At 37.7% G+C, this 25,737-nt stretch overlaps 1 protein-coding gene across 1 annotated transcript in view; it reads right to left on the bottom strand.

The window, feature by feature from the left end:
• Positions 1–21,850: 21,850 nt before the first annotated feature.
• Positions 21,851–25,737, bottom strand: part of LOC143027049 (thiol S-methyltransferase TMT1A-like) — a 40,691-nt gene continuing 36,804 nt past the window's right edge. The window contains exon 7 of the mRNA XM_076187933.1: positions 21,851–22,428. Within this exon, the coding sequence (XP_076044048.1) occupies positions 22,168–22,428 (261 nt within the window). The 3' untranslated portion in view covers positions 21,851–22,167. The remainder of the gene's footprint in view (positions 22,429–25,737) is intronic.

Genomic DNA, 25,737 nt, shown 5'->3' on the forward strand with positions numbered 1-25,737 from the left:
TCAAAACACTCTCCCTCGATTCTGAAAAGACTGAATCTGAGGGCAAACCATCTTCACTCATCTTCACTCGCTTCACTAGAAATCGCTCCATGATGTACGATCATCGAAAGTTTGGCATGGACGTGACGTACGAACGTAGACCTAGCTACCGTAAACCTAAGCTAGCTAATGAATATTCTTTTTTATTCTCCCTCCAAAGATCCATATTTATGAACTAAATATATAATTATCAAATGTTCATATTTATACTTAAATTTATTTACTTTCAATTACTAACCAAACATTTTATTCTATTTTGTTTTCTCATAAATACGCGAACGAGGTTATAAATGGGATTCTCCAGTTTCCCTCCTGGGCCTCGAGCGAGTTTCCATATGTACAGTGTACATATGCATGCGGTGATGTGGTATTGGGTATGGTGCATTGTACATATAGTCAGCGCATTGGTTGGGCAGCTAGCTTCATGCAACCAATGAACTTCCCTGCATATAGGTACCATGCAATTCGCAACTAGCGACATTATATAGCACGATAGTCGTGTAGAGTCTAGTCAACATGTACTAGTATACGCGCGCATGCAGCTGATACGAAGCTAGGCTAGGTAAGCCATTGAACTCTAGCAGCTATACCGCGTACACGTACGTACGTATATCAACAAATTAAAGTTGATTGATGCGTTGCGCTTATGATATCGATTGATAATGCAATGATTGATCACAGGTAAGTTGTGTTTGCTCTGATCCTTTTATCAATGGTGATGTGATTCAGGGATTGCCAAATGATGGATAATGCATGAAAAATGTTTAATCTTGCCGCGGGAGCGATTTTTTTGTGGGGGATCGCTCCCGCTATTGGATTTGCGAGAGCGACATTGTAACAATCCTAAGTTAAGGTTAAAAGTTGTTATAATTGAAAACACAAATGATAACAACTTTAACCTTAACTTGGGATTGTACAAAAGTGATAATCATAATTGTAAGGATAATTACAAAATGTAAGAATGCTGGACGTGTGACCCACGCCCGGACAATTCGTCCACAACCTTTCCTAGTGTAGTTCCTTATACTCTTGTCATACTATGTTATGTTTGCTGTACTCTCTTTCTTTGTAATTTACACTGAAGATGTAATATACGAAAGCGCTCTGCTCCGTTTGTTTATTTTCTTAAGTGGTTACCTTGCATATATAATATATATATGTATGTATATGTATATATATATAGATATATATATATATATGTGTGTGTGTGTGTGTGTGTGTGTGTGTATGTAAAGACAGACAAATATGGAGGTGAGGTGGCAAAATGAAACGTTAAGGCTAGAGTATGGAGCTTTATTCAGAACCAGACGTTTCGACCTCTTGGGCCTTCCTCAGTGGACTGAATACAGAATAAAAATCAAAGTCCGTCAACAGATCACCATGTAAGCTGTTGACGGACTTTGATTTTTATTCTGTATTCACTCCACAGAGGAAGCCCTCAGAGGGCGACACGTCTGGTTCTGAAAAACGCTCCATACACTAGCCAAAACCTTTCATTTAGCCACCTCACCTCAAGTATATATATATATATATATATATATATATATATATATATATATACATATATATATATATATACACATATATATACATATATATACATATATATATATGCATATATATATATATATATATATATATATATATATGCACACAGATCACTGGGGAAACATATCACTGGAAATGACCATTGATTACACATTGACGCAATGGATCAAGGAAAATACCAGATATAGAAATAACGATGAACCCTCAAGATTGGATTTCATATTCACATCAGAACCCGAAATTGTGTATAAAATCGAATACAAGACACCAATTGGAAAAAGTGATCACATACCACTAGAATTAACCCTTTAAACTCCGATGACAAGATGTCTTGTCATCTGGTCAAATAAAACAAAAAAATCATAAAACACCAATTTTTTTTTATCAAACACTAGAAAAATATGACGTCAATCCTCGCGCGGTCAAGCCGTATCAGATGATATTCGGATGTACGGGCCGGCGCGAGGCCTGCCATATCCGGTTTTTCGTATCTACACCACAAGCGGCTGACATGAGTTGAAAGGGTTAAATGAAGAAACAAATATAGAAATAAATGAAAGACACAGAAAAGGAAGACTAATGTATAACAGAACAGACTTTAGGAAACTTAGAAAATTCTTTCAAGAAGCAAATTGGGAAAATTTTGATAATGAAGAAACAAAGTTGGAAGAGAAATGGATAATTTGGTAGAAAATTTATAATGAAGGAGTGAACAAATATGTACCTAGACAAAAACAGGGAAGGGTATACATAAAATCCTGGTACAATAAAAAGTGCAGTGAGGCCAAAGACAGAGATAAAGCCTGGAAAAGATGGGGAAAAAATCTGAGAAATGGAAAATATACACCAAACTAAGAAATGAATATGTAAAAATATGTAGGAAAGAAAAAAGAAAGTATGAAAAGGATATAATAGACAAATGTAAAGATCAACCCTAATTATTTTATAGATATGTAAACGACAAACTAAAGAATAAACAGGAAATACTTAAATTACGTTAAAGTAACAGAGAATACACAGAAGATATGGAAATGGCTGATATTATGAACAAACATTTCAAATTTGTATTCACGAAAAAAAAAAATCTACAAAACTGTGATCAAAGAAATGAAGTAAGATTTCCTCCAAAGAAGGAATTAGACATTACTCAGAATGAAATAAGGAATCAAATATTAAAGTTTGACGTTAACAAATCACATGACCCGGACGGAGTTGCAAACTGGATACTAAACGAATGTATATATATGAACTAGCAAGAAAAATATACAAAATAGTTGAATGCTTCCTCAAAGAAGGCAATTTACAAGAAGAATGGAAAAATGCCAGTAAGTGCAAATATATAAAGGGGGAAATGAGGAAGACTCAACAAATAATAGACCGGTGTCCCTAACGAGTACAATAGTTAAAATTTGTGAGAGAATCATCAGAGATAGATGGACAAAATATCTGGAGAACAATATACTGAACCCAAGGCAATTTGGATTCAGACAGGGAAGATCATGTACCACTAATTTGATTTGTTTCTATTCAAGATTGATAGATATATTGCAAGGGATGGCTGTGCAGGCTGTGCCTTCCTGGACTTACAAAAAGTATTTGATAAGGTACCACACAGAAAATTGCTGTATAAACTGGAAACAATAGGAGGCATACATGGAAAACTATTGAATTGGATGGAGGATTTCCTACATGGAAGAAAAATTACAGTAGTGCTCAGAGACAAATATTCAAAATGGGAAGAAATGAGTAGAGGCGTCCCACAGGGATCAGTACTAGCTCCGATAATGTTTGCTATATATGTGAATGACATGGACGAAAGTATTGAATGTTACATGAACTTCTTTGCGGATGACGCAAAGTTATTGAATATAATAAACTCCGAAATAGACTGTGAGTCATTGCAGAGTAATAGATGGGAAGTAGAATTCAACATCAAGAAATGCAGTACAATCGAGTTTGGAAAAAACAAGAATAGGATATTAGGACAGTATGAAATTGACGGAAAAGAAGGAAAGAAAGTAAATTCTGAAAGGGACCTAGGAGTAATCATCACCAAAGACATGTCGCCAGATAAACATATAAACAAAATAGTCGGAGAAACATACAATTTTCTGAGATCAATAAAGGTGGCTTTTAAAAACCTGGATAAGGAAATGATTAAAAGAAACATTACAAACACTGATAAGCCCAAAACTGGAATATGCAGCGCTGATATGGTCACCCAGTACAAAAAAGAATATAAGAAAATTAGACATAATACAAAGAGCAACGACAAAGATGGCCCCAACACTTTCAAACTTGACATATGAACAAAGATAGGCCGAACTGGAATAGCCGCCCCTGGAACAAAGAAGAGAACGAGGGGACCTACTAACCATCTACAGAATTATGAAAGGAAAAGAACGCCTTAAAAGAGAGGACTTATTAAAGTGGGACAGCGGAAAAAGAAGAAGACATGCGATGAAACTCAAAAAGACAGCTACAGAAGCCTGAAAATGAACAGCTTCCCACACAGAATGATAGATATCTGGAACAAATTGGACGAAAAAATAGTGTGGGCAAACAAATTAAAAGAATATAAGAACAAACTTAATCAAGGGCGGGTAACCATGAGCATAGCTCCCCTTCCCGTAAAATAAAACTAGGTATATATACTGTATATATATATATGGCATCCGGGCAGGATAGCGACTGTCAAAACAGCGACTGTCATAATAGCGACTTCATAAGGGCGACGTAATCAGGTGAGCGACTTTCAAAACGGCGACTGTCTTAACGGCGACCGCGTTATAACAGCGACTGTAATAATAGCGACTTTACTATCAACCGGTCAGAATGGTCGCAGACTTATGTTTCAATTGCTTGTGTTTTCGTGTTTGTATTTGCGTGTTCAGTTGTGTTTACTTTGGGAGATAGGTTCAGAATGAAATATGCTCAAAAGGTCGCAGACTTATGTTTCTATCGCTCATATTTATTTGTTTGTGTTTACATGTTTCACTAAAGTGAATTTACTGGTCGGTTGCTCGGTCGTCGGTTTTTTTTAATTCTCTTAATAATATTTGTCTTTCAATAATAACTAAATAATAATAGCAACATTTAGGATTGGCCGAAACGTCGTACCCTGCAGAGTTTTGGCCGAAACACCAGTGGCCGAAACGTCTGTGGCCGAAACGTCTGTGGCCGAAACATCCTACATTCGATGCGCTCCCCTCCTGCATGCTCATAATGATGTTGAACTTTTGGACTGGGTTGTTCAAAATCATTTTTTGCACTATCTTGGCGTTAAATCTATCTTGACATTAAACATCATGGTATCACAGAGCGTTACCATGACTTTTAACATCAAGATAAACTAACGCCAGAATTAGTTTTTGAGCACCCCAACCCTAGATTCCTTGTTATGATATGTTATCAATGTTAGGCAACTTTTTGTGCAACAATAACACCATTTACCTTAGTCCACAAATGAAAGCTGTATAATTTTAATTTAGATAACTTGGTGCACTGTATAATTTCAATTTAGATAATTTGTTTCAGGAATTCAATTTCGTTTTCACACAGTATGTGCAAAAAATATTGTCACTTGAAATGATATATATTTTCTTAATTCTAATAATATATTTCCTTTCAATACTAAGTAAATAATAATAGCAGCATTTGGAGGACTGGCCGAAACGTCCTACGTCGGTTTTTTAATTCTTTTATTATTTTTCTTTCAATGATAGGTAAATAATAATAGCAACATTTAGGATTGGCCGAAACGTCGTACCCTGCAGAGTCTTGGCCGAAACGTCAGTGGCCGAAACGTCTGGGGCTGAAACATCCTACATTCGATACGCTCCCCTCCTACATGCTCATAATGATGTTGAACTTCTGGACTGGGTTGTTCAAAATCATTTTTTGCACTATCTTGGCGTTAAATCTATCTTGACATTAAACATCATGGTAACACAGAGCGTTACCATGACTTTTAACATCAAGATAAACTAACGCCAGAATTAGTTTTTGAACAACCCAACCCTAGACTCCTTGTTATGATATGTTATCAATGTTAGGCAACTTTTTGTGCAACAATAACACCATTTACCTTAGTCCACACATGAAAGCTGTATAATTTTAATTTAGATAACTTGGTGCACTGTATAATTTCAATTTAGATCATTTGTTTCATAAAATTAATTTCGTTTTCACACAGTATGTGCAAAAATATTGTCACTTGAAATTATATATATATTCTTATTTTTTTAATAATACATTTTCTTTCAATAATAAGTAAATAATAATAGCAACATTTGGAGGACTGGCCGAAACGTCGTACCCTGTAGAGTTCTGGCCGAAACGTCAGTGGCCGAAACATCCTACATTCCATGCGCTCCCCTCCTGCATGCTCATAATGATGTTGAACTTCTGGACTGGGTTGTTCAAAACAAAATTTTGCATTATCTTGGCGTTAAATCTACCTGACATTAAGCATCATGAACATCAAGATAAACTAACGCCAGAATTAGTTTTTGAACAACCCAACCCTAGACTCCTTGTTATGATATGTTATCAATGTTAGGCAACTTTTTGTGCAACAATAACACCATTTACCTTAGTCCACACATGAAAGTTGTATGATTTTAATTTAGATAGTTTGGTGCACTGTATAATTTCAATTTAGATAATTTGTTTCATAAAATTAATTTCGTTTTCACACAGTATGTTGAAAAAATATTGTCACTTGAAATGATATATATATATATTTCTTAATTCTTTTAATGATATATTTTCTCTCAATAATAAGTAAATAATAATAGCAACATTTGGAGGACTGGCCGAAACGTCGTACCCTGTAGAGTTCTGGCCGAAACGTCAGTGGCCGAAACATCCAAGAAGTGTACAGATCGACTTTGAACTAGCTTCCAAAGCTGCACTCATTGAAGCATTTCCTCAAACGCACATTTACGGCTGTTACTTTCACCTGGGACAATCGCTCTGGAGAAAGATTCAAGAAAACGGACTGCAACGGTTATATTTGAAAGACGAAAATGTTCGGATGGCACTGAAAATGCTCCTTTCTCTTGCCTTTCTATCTGTGGATGAAGTGAGCGATGCCTTTGATGAATTGGTGGCAGACTACCCAGCAGAAGTAATGCCTCTCGTGAATTACTTCGAAGACAACTACGTGGGGCGGAGGAACAGACGGGGAGACAGACGACAGCCATTGTTTCCTGTACATATGTGGAGTGTGAAAGCCAGGCAAGATGCAGGGCTGCCACGAACCAACAACCAGCTGGAGAGTTGGCATAATGCTTTCCAGGGATCAACGGAAACCCATCATCCTACCATCTTTCGATTCATCGAAGCCTTAAGACGGGAGGAAGCCCTTCAACGGACGAACCGAACCCAGCTCCTACAAGGCAGATACCTGACTCAGCGAATGAAAAAATACGTGACAATGAACGCACGAATCACTGCTGTGCAGCAAAATCGAGATCAGTATGATCTTCTGGAATTTCTTCGAGCCCTCGCTCACAATTTAGAAATAAACGTTGCTTGATCACTTGATGACAGATTTTTATTGTAAGGCTTGATAACTTTCTGTTGTTTGGCTTGACTAGACTTTTTCTTTTTAAATCATGTGCCTTCTATAGTTATCCCAAATAAAAAGTTGTTTTAGATTCCCTTTGGGTTTCAATTTTTATCACTGAGCAGTTACATGCAGTTGATGCGATAATGTCGCTGTTATGACAGTCGCTCTTATAATACAATCGCTATTATGTGGTCGCTGTTTTGAAAGAATCGCGATTGTGAAGTCGCTGTTATGACAGTCGCTGTTATGACAGTCGCTATTTGGAACCCGAGCCATATAAATATATAATACATATATATATATATATATGTATATATATATAATATATATGTATAATATATATATATATATAATATATATATGTATAAATATATATATATATATATATATATATATACAGACGCACGACAGTCGAAGTGACAGCGAAGATTGGAACTCCAGGAAAAAACATGAATTTTCGTGGATCTCAACGACGAGGGAGTACCTGTGTTGTGTTAGTAGGGAAGGGGAAAGCCCGTGGTGTAGTGGGCAGGTGAAGAAAAAGGAGAAGGGGAGGGATTACTGGGGAAAATGGAAGGAAATTAGGAAGGGGACGAACGGGCCCCGGACGTCAGAAGGAATGTCAACAAAAGATGCGCAGACGACAGAGGTGAAGTCGAAGAAATTAGTAAAAATGTAAAAACTAGAAATATAGATAATAGCAGCGCAATGGAAGGTGGAGCTATTTATTTCCATGGATTTAGTGAGGAAGGAGATGACAACCTCCCCCGATTAGCAAGTCTAGAGAAAAAACTAACAAAAATGAGGGAACAATGAGAGGTTAGGCTCAGTCACCTTGCACTGATTACACAAAGAGTTGATAAATTGGAAGAACTAAAGAAGGAGAACCAAAACCTAGATAAAAAAGAAATAGAAGAATTAAAAAGACTGTTAAAAGAAGTAAAGGATGAGAATGAGGAATTAAAGAGAAATAATAAAGAAAATAAAGAGTCTATAGAAAAATAGGCAAGCGGTTGGTAAAAGGTTCAGGAAAAAAACAAAATTTAATTTAGAGATATAATGAAACAATGGATGAAGGAACACACTAAGGACACAGTTATAAAAGTGATGAGAGAGGCGAATATAGTAAGAGACTTGGCAGATAAAAAGAAATGTATAATTATGTTAGGAATGGAAGGAGCATAATCCAAATAGGACTAAAAGAGTAGGAGAGGAAAAAGAGTGAACAGGGTACTAAGAATATTTCAAGAAGGTGAACAATAGGGAAAGTAATTGAAGAAATATATAGATTAGGAAAATACAGTATAGACAAGACCAGACCAATTAAGATTAAATTCAGGTCACAAACGACAACAGAGAATGTCTTATCGAAAACAGGAAAACTAGCAGAAAATGATCAGTACAAACAAGTATGGATAAAAAGAGAGATGAATAAAGAGGGAAGGAAGAGAAAACAAAAAGAATCGAAGCTAAGGAAAAAACGAGAACAGAACAGAGTCAGAAAAAGAGAAATTTGTTTGGAGAGTAGTGGATATGAAAGTGAGGAAACGGTTCATAGCAGAGAAAAACAGAAGGGAAACAGAAAACAGGATAGAGGTAGCAGAAAATTAAAAGTGTTCTTCACAAATATAGATGGATTAATAACAGGCTTGAATGAATTAAATTATTACCTGATGGAAAAGGAACCTGACATAATGGGAATTGTAGAGACAAAATTGAAAGGTCCATTACCACCCAACAGTGTAGGCCATGGTGCATATAACTAATGGATTAAAAACAGAGAAGTAAAACAAGGCGGTGGAGTTATGTTCCTAAAAAGGATATAAATGTGAGGAATGTCACATATGGAAAGAATAGAGTGGAAATGATCATGATGGAAATAGAGGACAGGGACAAGAAGAGCAGGAAGTTTGTGGTAAATCATGTGCCTCCTAAAACGGCTTCGTGGGAAGAGAGAGAACACAAAAAATATGTTAGAAGACACAAGGATAACACTAAATAAGATAATAGAAGAGGGAGGAAGAATAGTTATAATGGGTGACTTTAATTATAAAGAAATCTGCTAGGAAGAAATGACAGTGAAGGGTGGAGATGACCTATGGGGAAATGTACTACTTAATATGATTATAGAACATACAATGACACAATGGATACAAGAGAATACTAGGTATATAAATGAGAAAGAACCATCGAGACTAGACCTAGTAATCACATCAGAACCCGAAATAGTGGACAAGATTGAATATAGGACACCAAAAGTAAAAGTGACCTCATATTAGTATAAATGGAACTGAGGAAAAATACATGTAAAAAACGAACAATATAGAAAGGGAAGAATGATGTATGGAAAAGCAAATTTTGATAAAATTATTATTATTATTATTTTTTTTTTTTTTTTTTTAAACAGACTGGGAAAGGATACACAAAGTGGAAACAGTAGATAAGTAATGGGAAAAATTGACAAAAATTTATAAAGGAGTGGAAAAGTATGTTCCAAGACAAAAACAAGAAAAAGGATATGTAAAATGTTGGCACAACTAAAGATGTAGAGAATTAAAAAGATAAAAGGGATAAAACTTGGATAAAATGGAGGAAAGAAAAAAAAAATTGACAATATATACTGATTATAGAAATGAATATTTACAAGTGAGCAGAGAAGAAAAGAGAAAATACGAAAATGCTGTCATAGACAAATGTAAAGATCGACCAAAACTATTTTATAGATTTGTAAACAACAAACTGAAAAATAAACAATAGTGAAACTACGACAAGGAGGAATAGAATACACAGAGGAAATAGAAATGGCAGAAATTATGAACAAGCATTTTAAATCAGTGTTTACAAGGGAGAACATACAACAGAGATGTCGAGTGGAAGGGGAAATTCCCCACTATGAAATAAATAGAAGTAACAAATAATGAAATAATGAATCACTTGAGTAATCTCGATGTCAGAAAATCGCATAGTCCAGATGAAATGACAAACTGGGCTTTGAGAGAATGCAGGGACGAACTAACAGACAAAATACATAGTCTAATAAGCAGTTCATTGAAGGAAGGAAAAGTTCCAGAAGATTGGAAAAGAGCAAATCTAGTACCAATATATAAGGGGGGAAACAAAGAAGATCCTACTAACTATAGACCGGCCTCTCTTACTAGTACGGTAGCAAAAATTTGTGAAAGAATGATCAAAATTAGATGGGTAAAGCATTTGAAAAAAAGGGTACTAAATCCGAGGCAGTTTGGATTTAGACAAGGAAGATCATGTGTCACAAACCTGATGTGTTTCTATTCTTTTATCAACACCACGGAAACTTTCACCAATGTAGACCTTTTTACAACCTAAACATGGCACAGTAAACACCTGCTTGACGAACATTTTCCCTACTTTTATTTCGGCTTTTTATAAGATTGCCAACTGTTATCGAGCTGATGTTAATGTTGTGAAAATTAGCTCGGTAACAATTGGCAATCTCATAAAAAGCCGAAAAAAATAGGGAAAATGTTCGTCAAGCAGGTGTTTACTGTGTGCCATGTTTAGGTTGTAAAAGGGTCTACATTGGTGAAAGTTTCCGTGGTGTTGATAAAAGAATATAGGAACATAAATATGATATGAAAACTTACAATATTTGTAATGCCATTGTTAGACAGATACGATACAGGCCATAATGCTGACTGGAATAATTCTAAGATTATTAAATATGAAAATCATACTATGAAACGTAGATGTTTTGAATCTCCTTTTATATATCCCATTGATAATATATATCAAAACAATGGATTTTTACAATAAATAAACCTTTAGCAATTTTAATAACAACGTAACAAGCAATTTACAATTTTGACAACAACGTAACAAACAATTTACTCAAATTGTGTTTACACCAGTTTCATGTTCGTTTCTCCCCGCAAGCTCGGTTTATGTAAGTGGTCAGATGTTTGTCCACTATGTTATTTCTGAAGAAGCCCTGCTGGGCGAAACGTTGAATACATTGGATCCCATACTCTGCGTTTGGATTCTCTCCTACAGTGCTGTTGCGGTCGTTGCTGCTTTTACTCAATGTTGTGTACAAAGATAAATGTACTGTACTTGTATCTCACACTTAAAATGGATTAAAATGGATAAGATAGATTTTAAAATACACATATATTTAGAGTGCATATAACAATTGAAGAGTAAAGAAAAATTATTAAAAGAAAACTACAATTTCAAAACCTTAAAAATGGTAAGCAAGGTTATATCTAATACGTGTGTGTGTGTATACAGGTATAGTATATACATACACTAACCGCATACGTATATATACTGAAATACAGTACAGTATTAAAACATTAAAAAACTAAGAAAAATTATAAAAATGAAACTAAAAGGCATAAAATTGATAAACAGTAAACAGCTTGTATGAGTATTCAATAGAAAGTTACTTAAAAGCGCAACAGATTGATTTCATGTATCCTAGAGTTTAACCCTCGTGTCGGCCATCTTAAATGGGATCCTACTTACGACTGGTTGGTCGGAACCGATCTAGGTCGTAACTCGGACAGTGGCTATATATATATATAAGTATATATATATATATATATATATATATATATATATATGTATATATATAAATATATATAAACATATATATGTACACACACACATGTATATTATATATATATATATATATATATATATATATATATATATATATATATATATTGAAAGGGGAGAAGCGTAAACACCAGACTCAAAGTGGGAAGTTTAATGCCCGACGCTTCGGTCCTATTCCTAGGACCGTCTTCAGGGGTGTCCTGGATTCCAAGGAAAGACCACCTCGCTTGCGCGGGATCGGGTTTTGTGGGAGGGGAAGAATGTCTGTAGGAAAATGAAAAGATAGTAGTGTATTAGAGGGCTATTGCCACCGGGCGAATTGCGAGCGATTAGGGGCTTATTTGTTGTCGTGGCTTAGGAGAAATGGACCGGGAGCTTGTAGGGCAGCGCTTGACGCCGGGGTTAGGATTAGGATCACCAACAAAAGTTTAGAAAATGGTAGGAGGCGTAGTAATAGAGAAAGGTGGAAAAACGGAAAAATCTTTAGTGGGAGGTAAACTGAAATGAGAAGATGTAGTAGAAGAGAAAGTTAGAAAGGGAGCGAATTTTAGTCGAAGAAAAAGTAGGTGTAGATGTTTGTGCGTGTGTTGTGGCTCTGTTCGTGAGAGGTGTATGTGTGTATCTTACGAGAAGTGAGTTGATTTCACTTCCCGCGTGTAGAGGGCGTCCTGATAAGCCACAGGTGGGGCGAGCGTACCCTGATTATCCCCAGGTTTTGGGTTTGAAGTCCTTTAGAGTTGATCCAGTGGCGGTGCGAGGGGGGGGCAGACGGGCGGTGTACACCCGCCTGCCGACGTCAACGAAGAGATCCGTAACCAGAACGGCAGCCGCAAGGAGATAACTCCTCGCCGCCACCGCTGGCGAGCGCGTTCCTGATGAGCCACAGGTGGGGCGAGCGTTGCCTGTTTATCCCCAGGCTGGGTTTGGATTCCGGAAGAGTCGATTCAGTGGCGGTGCGAGGGAGGGGCAGACGGGCGGGTGTTGTATGGTCTCTTTCCTTCCAATCACAACTCTGAAAACAGAGAATTACGCGATTGGGAATTGTGTGTAAATGTCAGAAGTGTAAACTCGCTCACCAGCGTCAGCGAGAGGCCAGCGTTAGGTTGCGGGCCGGTTGGACAGAGAGGTGTCCCAAGTCTCTCCGTCAACCAGCCTGCGATCAGATTGGGCGTTCTGAGAGAGACGGTTTGGGCCTCTGCTTTGCCAGCGAGAAAGTGTGCGTGTGCCTCTTTTCTTCCAAGCACTACTCTGAAAACAGAGATTTACGTGACTTGGGAAATGTGTGTGTGTATTTGTCTTGGTGCAAACCCGCCTGCCGACGTCAACGTAGAGGTCGGCCATGCCAGACCGGCAGCAGCTAGGAGATATATCTCCCAGCCACCACCGGCCGGCGAAGATTCTTGGAGCTTGTTGAGAGAGCTGGTTGAAGAGACGTCCGACCTCTACGAGCGCTGAGTTGATTCAGGGGTGTGAGAACATAGTGCTCAAATGAGCTTATTATACTGTCCGTGGTTGGAATTGGGAGAGGTATTCCGACTGCCGAAGTTGTCCGGGTCCCCCTCCTCTTCCAGTCGCTACGAATACCGGACGACTGGACCACCTTACATACCCAATTGTGCATACATTTAATTTTACAAAGAATAAATACAATACAATGAAATAAAAAATATTATATTTATTCTTTGTAAAATTAAATGTATGCACAATTGGGTATGTAAGGTCGTCTGGTACTCGTAGCGACTGGAAGAGGAGAGGGACCCGGACAGCTTCTGCAATGCGGAATATCTCTCCAAATTCCAACCACGGACAGTATAATAAGGTCATTTGAGCACTGTATATTTTCACTCCTCTAAAGACAGTCCTAGGATTAGTACCGAAACGTCGGGCATTAAACTTACCACTATTAGTATGGTGTTTACGCTTCTCCCCTTTCAACATGGATCCCAGACTCCAGATCTTGGTATATATATATATATATATATATATATATATATATACTTATGTATACATATATATTTATATATATATATATATATATATATAAATCATGCCCTGTTATTCATAGTATATACTGTATAGTATAGATATTAGGGCAAATACTTATTGAAGGAAATTAGTATTTCTGTGTGGATTCAACTCTATCTTCATCTACCATTATCAATGTCATTCTACTTTTAGCTTAATTTCTTTATTTGTGATCACTTTAATTATCATTAATGTTGAATGTGTACATCTATACCAGATCTCTTATCTACCTGGTAACTGTAAGCAGTTAAGGATGCAATGACTTAAATTTTACGTAATTACATACACAATAAAGTTTATACACTGGTTACCAAGCATGTTGAAAGCCACAGTGAAAATCAGAGTAGTCCAAATGTTTCCATCTTCGGGAAATACATAGGATTGTTATTTCTAATGTGTACAAAAATCCCTTTAAACATTTGACTTATCTTAATATTATATTTGTGTTGTTTGAGCCTCCCACTCAAATCCCTACCTGTTTGTCCAATGAAACATTTATTAACTCCTTACATGGAATCTTATATACATATATAGTGCAACAAGACCAAGAAGTCCTTTTCTTTACGACATATTTTGTATCCATAGGGAATGCAACGCAACTTCACGAGGACGAGATGGCTGTGAACTCATGTGTTGTGGTCGAGGTTACAAGACACAGGTGGTTCGAGTGTCACACAGGTGTCACTGTCGTTACCACTGGTGTTGCTACGTCACATGTAAAACCTGCCACATGTGGGTGGATCAACACACATGCAACTAGGGAAACCAGGTTTGCAGCAATGTGTCCCCAGTGATGATACCACTTTGGATCTTATTATGACAAAACTGTTAAATGTCAGTCTCTATCAGAAATTGGTGCTCTTGCAGATCTTGCATTTTTTGGTGAATGACACTTGGCAGGTGGTAGTACTTCTGGAACTCCAGACTAAGATAGAGTACAGAAAATGTTGTAGAACACTGCATCTATATTTGTAAGATATAACAAAGGCATTCATATCTGGTGAAGTAAAAACTGTAAATGCACTTGGTTAGAATTCTGTTTTAGGTAATGTTTTGAAATGATGTAACCTGTTGCTATGAGGACATACACTGGGACAGCAAATTACCAGTTACCACAGCTGATTAATGTCAAGCATGACTTGGTTGCACAATTACTTGGCACTGACAACCAATAGTTGCAAAATAAGTTTTTTCTTCATCTTTGCCTGTGTGGTTGAATGCTTTGCTATGGTAGCAGCTACATATTCATCATGGACACTGAAGATTCTATCATTTATATTTCCTTGCAGTCATCAATCTGGAACAAGTGATGAGATATACAAATAGATAATAACATCCACAGTATACTATTTTGTTCCAATATATCAATGTATGTAAAGGGGAAAAAGCTCTTGGTATATGTATTTTCCTTTTACAGTATTTCTACTGCAAACACTGTCTGGTGAAAAAGTATGCATCAGAAAATGAGTTAGACTTGTTTATGGGAGAGAAGCTGGCTTGCAAATATTATGTATCCTATTCACTTAAGCCACGGTCACACTGGTCACAGATTTCAGGAAGCACTCTTGTAGGGTGGGAGACCTGAATTGAGACATGATGTTGGCCATGTTATTTACACAAATCAGCAACACATAGTGAATTGGTACATTACAACTATACAGTCCCACTTAATTTTTCAGTGGCAGTTACTGGCTGTCACCTTACCTGGCTATCATAGTTCATGAGGCAAAAGTGGCAGCTAATATCCACAGCCAAAAATCCTTTTAGTTTTTATATCATATTATGCAATATTCATTTTGTTTAGGTTAAATAATTGTTTCAGTTCATTATCACAAAGAAAATATTTAGTCCCATGTTTTTGATGGGTGTTCATATGGAACCTTTTTTTATGCTGAATCCAAATATGAAATAATATTTTTTCTTATCACGCTTACCTTTCTTGTGGCACAATGTTCATATTTTCTTCAAACAGTGTAATCACAAAATGTAATATATTAATAATATGACTAATGAATTACTTCATTATTTTTCGGAGAGAAAGACCTATGAATGGGAGAGAGAGACAGAGAAAGAGAGAGAGAGAGAGCATGTCCCCATTGAGAAGAAAGATCTGGTAGTACTGGCAGAGTAAATTTTATCAGAACATTAGCCTGTGCAGGTTGAAACATATCTAAATGTGTTCTGACACAAGTCTAGTTTCTGTATGTTTAGTGAAGTATCAATGAGTCAATCTGTTTGTAAGTACCATTAGTGTGTAACAATTATGTTACTTTTACACCAGCATTGTATTTATCTAAATCACTTGCCATACCATGGAATATCAATAATGATACTGTAATTGTTGCCTAGTTTTACTGACTACAAACCCTACAGCCATGCAGTAATCAGCAATGGCCATTGGATGCTCTCTTAGATCTCTGTAGGAAGAAGCATGGGACAATTGTGTGTGTTGTATCAGTGATTCACCATGGTCATGGATAACATGTTGGAGTCATGATTGACAGTTTTTACCCTCTCAGAGAGCTCAGAGCTGACTTACACACCCACAACACCAACTCCTTGTCCACCAAAATTGGAATGCTAGCTTGCAGTGATAGCAATGCTGAATTTTTTAGCCTAGGGCAGGGCTCCAACTCAAATCACTGAATTAGCAATTGAGAACAATTGATTTCACCATCAAACCAGGTGTGGAGCTGTTTCTGTGTCACTGGTTGGTAGGAAAAGGAGAAGAATAGTTACCGGTTATCATATTTCCATGTGTGAAAAATGGAGGGATTATTATGCAGCTCACTGAAATATAGAGCAAGCTAACTGGTTCCATGGTTCAAGAGCTGGAGGCATCCCAGCTATGATGAGGCTGGCTGCTGAATGGAATATGAAGCCTTACCTGTGCTTGGTGAACCTTGAAGAGGTTATAAATGCATTTTCAATGGCTTTTCTTGTTTTCTTGTCCCCTCCTACATGTAATGTTTCCACTTTAGCCCAGACAGGAAGGTGGTTGTGATCCTAGACATATATCATCAGTGAGTTTGAGATTCTGTGATGGCACATGTCATTTTTGTGTTTGTTTATCACTTCCTGTATCCTATATGATGTTTCTCTGATGTATGCAGCAGAGCACTCATTCCAGGGAATCTTGTACATATTATTGTTGTTTCATATTGGTTGTTGCTTATGTATGATGTCTCTTGTGGAAAGTAAATTAATTTCTTTGATTTCATAGTCCACTGATTGAGTGGAAGTGTACATACCAAAAGCTCTTTCTGTTTGATGAGTAAGATGGCTGAGTCAAAGCACAAAGTATATGGATACACAATATTAACCCTCTAAGGACTGAATTATTTTTTGTTTAGATTTTTATTAAATTCATGTTTATTATCTTAAATGTTATAAGCGGTATAATGTTATAAACTATCTGGGGTATTGGCTGCTTGTTATTGTGGCAAAGTAGCATGCAGTTGATACTTTAGGGTCTATATGGGGTGCCCCTATGGACCAGAGCCACACATCATTTTGTCTATGATAGAGGAAAACTCTGTTCATAGAGAAATGATGACACTTTTATACTACGACTGTCCCTCTGTTATGCTGTCCCCCAACCCCTTGTTGCTGTCCTGTACCATTTCTCTGAGTATTCTTTTTCTGTGGTGGGGGAAAAGAATACTGCCACCAAGTATTCCCACTTGGATCGTAAGAGGCGAGAAGAAAGGGACGGGGATTGGGACTAGGCATCCTTCTCCTTGTAGCCCCACAGGGGACATTCCTAAACAAAAAAGAGAAGGCATAAGAGGGTCTGGAAGTTCTCGGACCAGCACCCTAAGGTTTGGGTCTTTTAATGTGCGTGGATGTGGTACAGATGAGAGTAAAAGGGAAGAGATAGGTAGTATGTTTGTGAGAAGAAAGATGGATGTGTTGGCTTTGAGTGAAACTAAGTTGAAAGGGAAGGGTGAGTGTAAGTTTGGGAGTGTAAGTGGGAGGTTATCAGGAGTGAAGAGAGGGCAAGGGAGGGAAGGGGTGGCTATTCTAGTAAGTGAAGAGATAGGTAAATGGGTAGTGGAGTGGAAGGAGGTTTCCTCAAGGATAATGTGGATGAAGGTGAAACTGGGAAAGGAGATGTGGGTCTTTGTAAGTGCATATGGGCCTGGCAGTGAGAAGAGTGTAGAAGAAAGGGAGGCCTTTTGGATAGATTTAAATGAGTGCATAGAGGATTTAGGAAGAAATGTCAATGTAGTAGTACTGGGAGACCTTAATGCTAGGGTAGGAAATGGTCCAATCGATGGAGTGGTTGGGAAATGTGGAGTTCCAGGAAAGAATCGTAGTGGAGAGTTGATGGTGGAAATGTGTCTAGAAAGAGAGTTGATGATAGCTAATACAGTGTTTCGGAAGAAAGTCAAGCATAAGTACACATGGGAGAGGGTGGTGGAGGGAAGGGTGGTAGATAGAGCGCTAATGGATTATGTAGTGGTAAATAGGATTATGATAGGAAGAGTTAAGGATGTACATGTGCTAAGGGGAGAGGGTGGGGGAATATCAGATCATTTTTTGGTGGAAGGTAAGTTGAGAGTGGAGGATAGATGGAGAAGGAGGAAAGAGACATAAGGTAGGGAGGTTCTTAGAGTGAACTCTTTGAATGAAAAGGAGAAGGAGTACGGAAAGAAGCTGAAGGAGGAGTGGGAGGGAGTAAAGGATAGAGTAGAGCTGGGTGTGGAGGAGGAATGGGGATGGTTCAAGGAGGGAGTCATAAAGTGTGCAAGGATGGTGTGTGGAACAAGAAGGACAGGGGGAAATAGAAGAAAGGGTAGTGAATGGTGGGATGAGGAAACAAAGAAGGTTGTAGAAGAGAAGAAGCAAGCTTTCACAGATTGGTTACAAAATAGGACGAGGGAGTCATATGAGAGATACAAAGAAAAGAAAAGAGAAGTAAAGCAAAAGGTAAAGGATGCAAAGAAGAGAGCAGATGTGAAATGGGGTAAGAGTATGACAAAATTTTGAAAGTAATAAAAAGATGTTTTGGAAAGAAATTAAGAGAGGAAGAGGAGGCAAATCAAGTAGAGAAGAAAAGGTAAAAGGTGCACATGGAGAGATGATAATGGAAGAGAAGGCAGTAAGGGTAAGATGGGCAGAATATTTTAGGGAGTTGTTAAATGTGAAGGAGGATAGGGAAGGAAAGATAGCTGCAGTGGGAAATGCGAAGAAAATGAGAGTGATGAGTGAGGAGAATGGAGGAGAAATAAGGAAGGATGAGGTGAAGGCAGTTGTTAAGATGATGAAAGCAGGTAAGGCACCTGGTCTGGATGGATGCCATGCAGAATGTCTGAAAAAAGGAGGTACAGTGATGGTGGACTGGTTGGTGAGGTTATTTAATGTTTGCTGGAGAGAGGGTAGAGTGCCGGAGGACTGGAGGAGTGCCTGTATAGTTCCTCTTTACAAGGGAAAAGGGGACAAGTGTGAGTGTAGTAGTTTCAGAGGGATTAGCTTGTTAAGTGTAGTTGGGAAGGCTTATGGGAGAATCTTGATTGAGAGGATTAGGAGAGGAACAGAAGGAGTAATCGGTGAGGAACAGTGTGGATTTAGGACAGGTAGAGGTTGTGTGGATCAGATCTTTGTGGTAAGACAGATATGTGAGAAAGCTATAGGAAAGGGGAAGGATGTTTTTTGGGCTTTTATGGATCTGGAAAAGGCTTATGATAGGGTAGACAGAAAGGCACTGTGGGAGGTTATGCAGATATATGGGATAGGAGGAAAGTTTGTGGGAGCTGTCAAGAGTTTTTATGAGAGTAGTAGAGCTTGTGTCACAATTATAAATGGAGAGAGTGAGTGGTTCACGGTAAAGGTGGGACTTCGTCAAGGATGCGTTATGTCACCCTGGTTGTTCAACTTATACATGGATGGAGTAGTGCGAGAGGTAAATGCAAGGGTAGTGGGCAAGAGATTGGAGATGGTTAAAGAAAATGGAGAAAAGTGGGAGGTGAGCCAGCTGTTGTTTGCAGACGACACTGCATTTGTGGCAGGATCGGAGGAGGGATTGAGGAAGTTGGTGGCAGAGTTTGGGAGAGTATGTGATAGAAGAAACCTAAAGATAAATGTGGGTAAAAGTAAGGTGATGAGATGTACAAGGGGTGAAAATGGCAGTAGACTGGAAGTGAGCATTAAGGGAGAGCGACTGGAGGAAGTGGATGGTTTTAGATACTTGGGTGCAAATGTGGCAGGAAAAGGTGGAGTGAAGGTGGAGGTAGAATGTAGATTGAGAGAAGCGAGTAAATGCCTTGGTGGATTAAAGAGTGTAATGAGAAATAGACATTTGGAAATGGATGCTAAGAGGAAATAGTATTTACCTAGTTGTATTTTGCGGGAAGGGGAGCTATGCTCGTGATGTCCCGCCTTTGTATCTTGCAGTGTCTAGTTTGTTTTTAAACTCATGAATGGTTTTTGCGCATACTATTTCATTGTCCAGTTTGTTCCAAGTGTCCAAAACTCTATGAGGAAAACTGTTTTTCTTCAGTTCTCTTCTATAGCTATGTTTTTTTATTTTCTTTCCATGTCATCTTGTGTTTCTTTTGTCCCAGTTAAGTAAGTTCTCTCTATCGAGTACCTCTGTGCCTCTCATGATTCTGTAGATGGTCAATAGGTCACCTCTCTCTCTTCTTTGCTCCAGTGTCGGTAACTCCAGTTTAGCCAATCTCTCCTCGTATGATAGGTTTGCAAGTGCAGGTGCCATTTTTGTAGCTGCTCTTTGGATTCTTTCTATTTTCTTTATATTCTTTTTGGTACTGGGGGACCACAATGTTGCTGCATACTCTAATCTAGGCCTTATCAATGTAACCAATATTTTTTTTATCATGTCTTCGTCCAAGTATGTAAACGCCACTTTTATTGATCTTAGCAAGTTGTAAGTCTCCCCGACAATTTTGTTAATCTGTATATCATAGGACAAGTCGTTCGTGATAATTACTCCCAAATCTTTTTCGGATCCTACTTTCTTTACTTCTTTGGTTCCAATTGTATATTTTCCTGATATTCTGTTTTTGCTTTTTCCAAACTCCATTATGCTACACTTCTTAGTATTAAAGTCCACTTCCCATTTCTGACTCCAGTTCCATACCCTATTTAGGTATGAAGGAGTGATTGTGCCAACAGCACTGTATGGGGCAGAAACATGGAACATAAGAGAGGAAGAGAGAAGGAGTTTGAATGTGTTTGAGATGAGGTGTCTGAGAAGTATGATGGGGGTTACTAGGCTAGATAGAGTGAGAAATGAGGAGGAGAACAGGGGTGGAAAAGGAGCTGGGAGATAGGGTTGATGAAAGAATATTAGGATGGTTTGGACACATGGAAAGAATGAGTGAAGAAAGACTAGTAAAAGAGGTATGGAAGGCAGATGTGGAGGGAGTAAACATGAGAGGACGTCCTAGGATGAGGTGGATGGATAGGGTGAAGGGAGCTTTGGGGAAGAGGGGAATGTCTGTTGAGGAAGGATGGGAGAGGACAGAAGATAGGGGTGAATGGAGAATGGTTGTATATGGATGATGTTGTGATTGCATAAGGTGGAATGGGCAGGGGGGTGGGGGTAAGGTAGTATGTGTGAGCAAAATTTGACGCAGCCTGAAGGGATTTCTCCCCGTCCTCTCCTTTTATGCAATGAGGGGACGGAGAGTGGGGGTCGCCGATTTAATAAAGCGGACTTGCTGTGGATGTGCTGTGTCTTGCAACACTGCTTCTGACCCAGGGCAGTGGACAAGGTGCAGGGATGACCCGTCGTCCAGGAGGTGCTCAGATGAGAGGGAGGGTGGAGGGGTGTTGAGTGTATTCAGGGATGGAATGGGTGGAAATGATTTTATGCCTTTCCCTTTTTGGCTACCTCCCTTGTAAGGGGGAAAAAGCCTTGGTATATGTATGCATGTATAAACGTTTGCTGCGTAAGTTCTTGTAGAATGAATCATACACTAGTTTGTGGCATACTTGTTTTTTGCTATCCTGTACTTGTTTTAGTGTTAATGGCATATATACAAAATCTTTTTTTGTGTGACCATATGGTCACGCTAGTCTTTCAAGGGTTAATAAAACAAATTTATTGTTTATTCTAAAATCTTCAGTACTAACCATAATCTAAAATAATAATTACTCAGTTGTTAGCATTCTCACTTTAATATTTGATGAACATCCAGAGCAAATCACAAAATAATACAATATTTGATAATAAAAAGATTAATATTAGACAAATGTGACTGGCAGGAGATATGACAAATGACATAAACAAGGATTGCTCTGAGGCATATCACTTAGGAGCACATATGTCTCTTAATTATCCAGAGAGTTTTATTATTCAGAATAACCTATTCCTTAGGACTTAGACAATCTAGAGAATCAGGAGTTTACTGTATCTATTACTTAACAGCAACCCCAAAAGCATGAGGAGAGCATATTTCAAATATGAAATTGGGCATGGGAGCATACAAACTCTTACAAGATACACTTGTAAATCCAACTTCATGCATTACAGGTACAGGGTCATTATTAGTAATGCAGCCCTCAAAAAAGAAAGGCCAGATTCTTGTGAAAGTAAGAAAGTCCTGAAGCATTTGACGCAGGCCATGTTCTTTCTCATCCCACTCTCGAATGTGTTCCATGAAGAATAACTTGCCATTCTGCCAATATAAAGTAAACATGAGATGATACCGATCAAGTCACACAAAATTTAGACAGTATCCATGGGGTAAAATAAATAAACAAAATAAAATAAATGAATTAAATCAACACAATAGTTATTTGGGTCCTTTTCTTAAATGTAAAATTAAATAATTATCCATTTGAATACACCATGTACAAAACCATTCTATTCTTATTCCTTACCTAATATGTATCTTGATTTCTTTTTTACATGCAAAATATATTCATGGTTTGAAATTTACTGCTCAAGGAAGGGAGAACCAGAAACATACAGAGGAATGATCACTCTACTGGCAAATGTATATGGACACAAACTAGTAAAAACCTAATATAATCCCAACATATTTGGAGCAAGGCAATCAATGACTAGATTCTGAACTCATCTAAATAAAGTAGATAGGATACAGTGAGTTTGGTTCATTTCTATGAATCTTGATTAGCTTAGCATACTCAAGATAAGTATAGTTATTAATAGTGCCTAAGGTGTCTTCAAAAACATGCAGCCCCATAGAAACTGACAATGATCTCTAAGGTCTCCCATAAATCTTTTCCCCAATTGAAAACCTTCAGCCTCACTGTAACTAGTGACAATCCTTGGACCATCCTATAAACCTCTCAGATAAAAAACTCTGAACTGTATTGTATTAGTGTGGATTGATTTCTAAGTCACTGGTTAACAACAGGACAGAAACGACTGCTGATTATCAGTTTGCCATACTTGTATCTCACTAATTCTAGAATACAGGAAAGGAGTCATACTTTTGGGATCCTGTCCCTCATTCTCCAATTATCATACCTAGTTTTAAATTCATGTATGGCTCCAGCTTGGATGATATCATCTCAACTATTATACACACCTAATGTGTTTCTATTCAAGGTTAATAGATGTAATACAGGAAAGAGATGGATGGGCTGATTGTGCATTGCTAGACCTGAAAAAAGCTTTTGGTGAGGTGCCACATAAGAAATTGCTATAGAAATTAGAAACTGCAGGAGGAATACAGGGCAAACTGCTGAAATGGATGGAAGACTTCTAGCATGAAAGCAAAATGAAAGTGGTGATAAGAGACAACTATTCTAATTGGGATGAAGTGATAAGTGGAGTTCCACAAGGAACTGTTCTGGCCCCAATAATGTTTGCTATATATATTAATGATATGGATAAAGGAATTGAAAGTTATATGAGCTTCTTTGCGGACGATCCAAAATTGTTGAAAAAAGTGAACTCTGAAGAAGATTGTGAGATGCTACAGAATGATCTCAACAAAGTATGGGAATGGAGTAGGAAGTGGGAGATGGAATTTAATATTAAGAAGTGTAGTATAATGGAATTTGGAAGAAGGAAAAAAAGAATAGTGGGATCATATAAATTGGGAGAGGAAGAAATAAAAAAAAGTAGAAAATGAGGACCTGGGAGTCATTATTATGAATATGTCCCCTGAGAAACATATAAACAAGATTTTTGGAGAAACTTATAATTTAATAAGAACAGTCAAAGTGGCATTTACATACCTGGATGAAGAAATGGTGAAGAAAATACTAGTCACTTTGATAAGTCCAAGATTGGAGTATGCAGCGACAACATGGTCACCAAATACAAAAAAAAATGTATAACAAAACTTGAAAGAATACAAAGAGCAATTACGAAACTGGCACCAATACTTTCAGAGCTATCATATGAAGAGAGACTAGCAAAACTGGAACTACAGACATTAGAGCAAAGAAGAGAGAGAGGAGACTTGATAACTATTTATAGAATCATGAAAGGCATAGAAACTATTGATAGAGAGGACCTAATAAAATGGGATGGCAGCGATACAAGAGGACACAGAAAGAAAATCAAAAAGGACAGTTATAGAAGAGACCTGAAAAAGAACAGCTTTCCCCACAGGGCGATAGATGTTTGGAACAAGTTAGATGAGAAAGTGGTGTGTGCAAAAACAATACACGAATTTAAAAGCAGTCTAGACAAAACGAGATATGAAGACAGGACACCACGAGCATAGCTCCCCTTCCTGTATAATACAATTAGGTAAATAGAATTAGGTAAATACATATCTGCAAGAAAAACTTTCTTCACATCCTTCAGATATGTGATCTTTTACAATCTGTTCCCATTCCCTCTTGATACCTTCCCATTCCAAACCAGGAGATCTCACTTAATTTTGTCCATTTTCTTCAGTCAGCTGAACACAACAATCATATTATTTTTTCCTCATTGTTTCATTATTCTACTTGTTGATATTTATCAATTTCTATAATATCTAAGGGGTTCAGTGAGTGTGCGACATATTTTCTTTACATTTAGTAACTGAAAATATTGAGAGCCACTAGTCATCTTAATTTATTCTTTCTTGTGTAGAGGTAGCATTATCAAAAGAGTGTTGTTCTCACATCTTCCTAGTTGCAGTCTGAAGTTCCACACTCTCCAATTTCTAGCCCCAATAGCCCAAAAGCATAGTGCAAAGTTGATGGCTTCAGCCACAGCTACATGCCTTCTGGCATATGATCTTCAATTTTGACCACTCATATGTTATAGGCAATTTTTTAACACTGACATCAATCAATCTTTTGCCCCTGGTTCCTCTTGTAGAAGACTGGAATAAAATGGTGAATTGAGATGAATGTTATCATTGCTTTGCAAATAATATATGTCTGATCAGTATCACAAGCTTCTAACACAATAATATCTACAATGCAATGTAGTTTTCTGAGGCCTTTGGTTAGCTTGGTCCAAAGACTCGTGTTCCTGTAGATGCTGATAAATTTTGAGAACCACCACTGATACCTATTATTGACCCCTCTCTCACAAAAGAAATGATACAGTACTGTCTGAGTTAAGTTAATGCAATTACCTAAACAAGTTTTAAGAGAAAACAAGTCATACCCAATGCATCCCATCTCTATTTCAATACAATACTCTATTACCAATTGCTCAGACCTTTCTGAAAGCCCACAGTAATATCGCATCCTACTGATGCAAACTTGTCTGTAACCATGTGAACTCATTACTGAATGACTTTGTGTAGTCATTGGTACACAAATGCTGCACTGGTGTACCTGCAAGAGGCACCACTGCCATCCAGGAGATGGGGAAGTGGAGGAACCAGAACTAAACAAGGATTCAAACACCTCTCCATTGCAAAATACTGCAATTTTCCCCACCTCTATAATTATGTAGAACTACAAAACACACTTTCGTCTCTCTCCTACTTCCTCCCAACCTATTTTCAGGAAATTGGCAACAGCCTCTGGGTAGAACAATATGTCACTCAGAGAAGAAATAT

This window comes from Oratosquilla oratoria, chromosome 7 (assembly GCF_046742065.1).
Source record: "Oratosquilla oratoria isolate Oo_2021 chromosome 7, ASM4674206v1, whole genome shotgun sequence".
NCBI lineage: Eukaryota > Metazoa > Arthropoda > Malacostraca > Stomatopoda > Squillidae > Oratosquilla > Oratosquilla oratoria.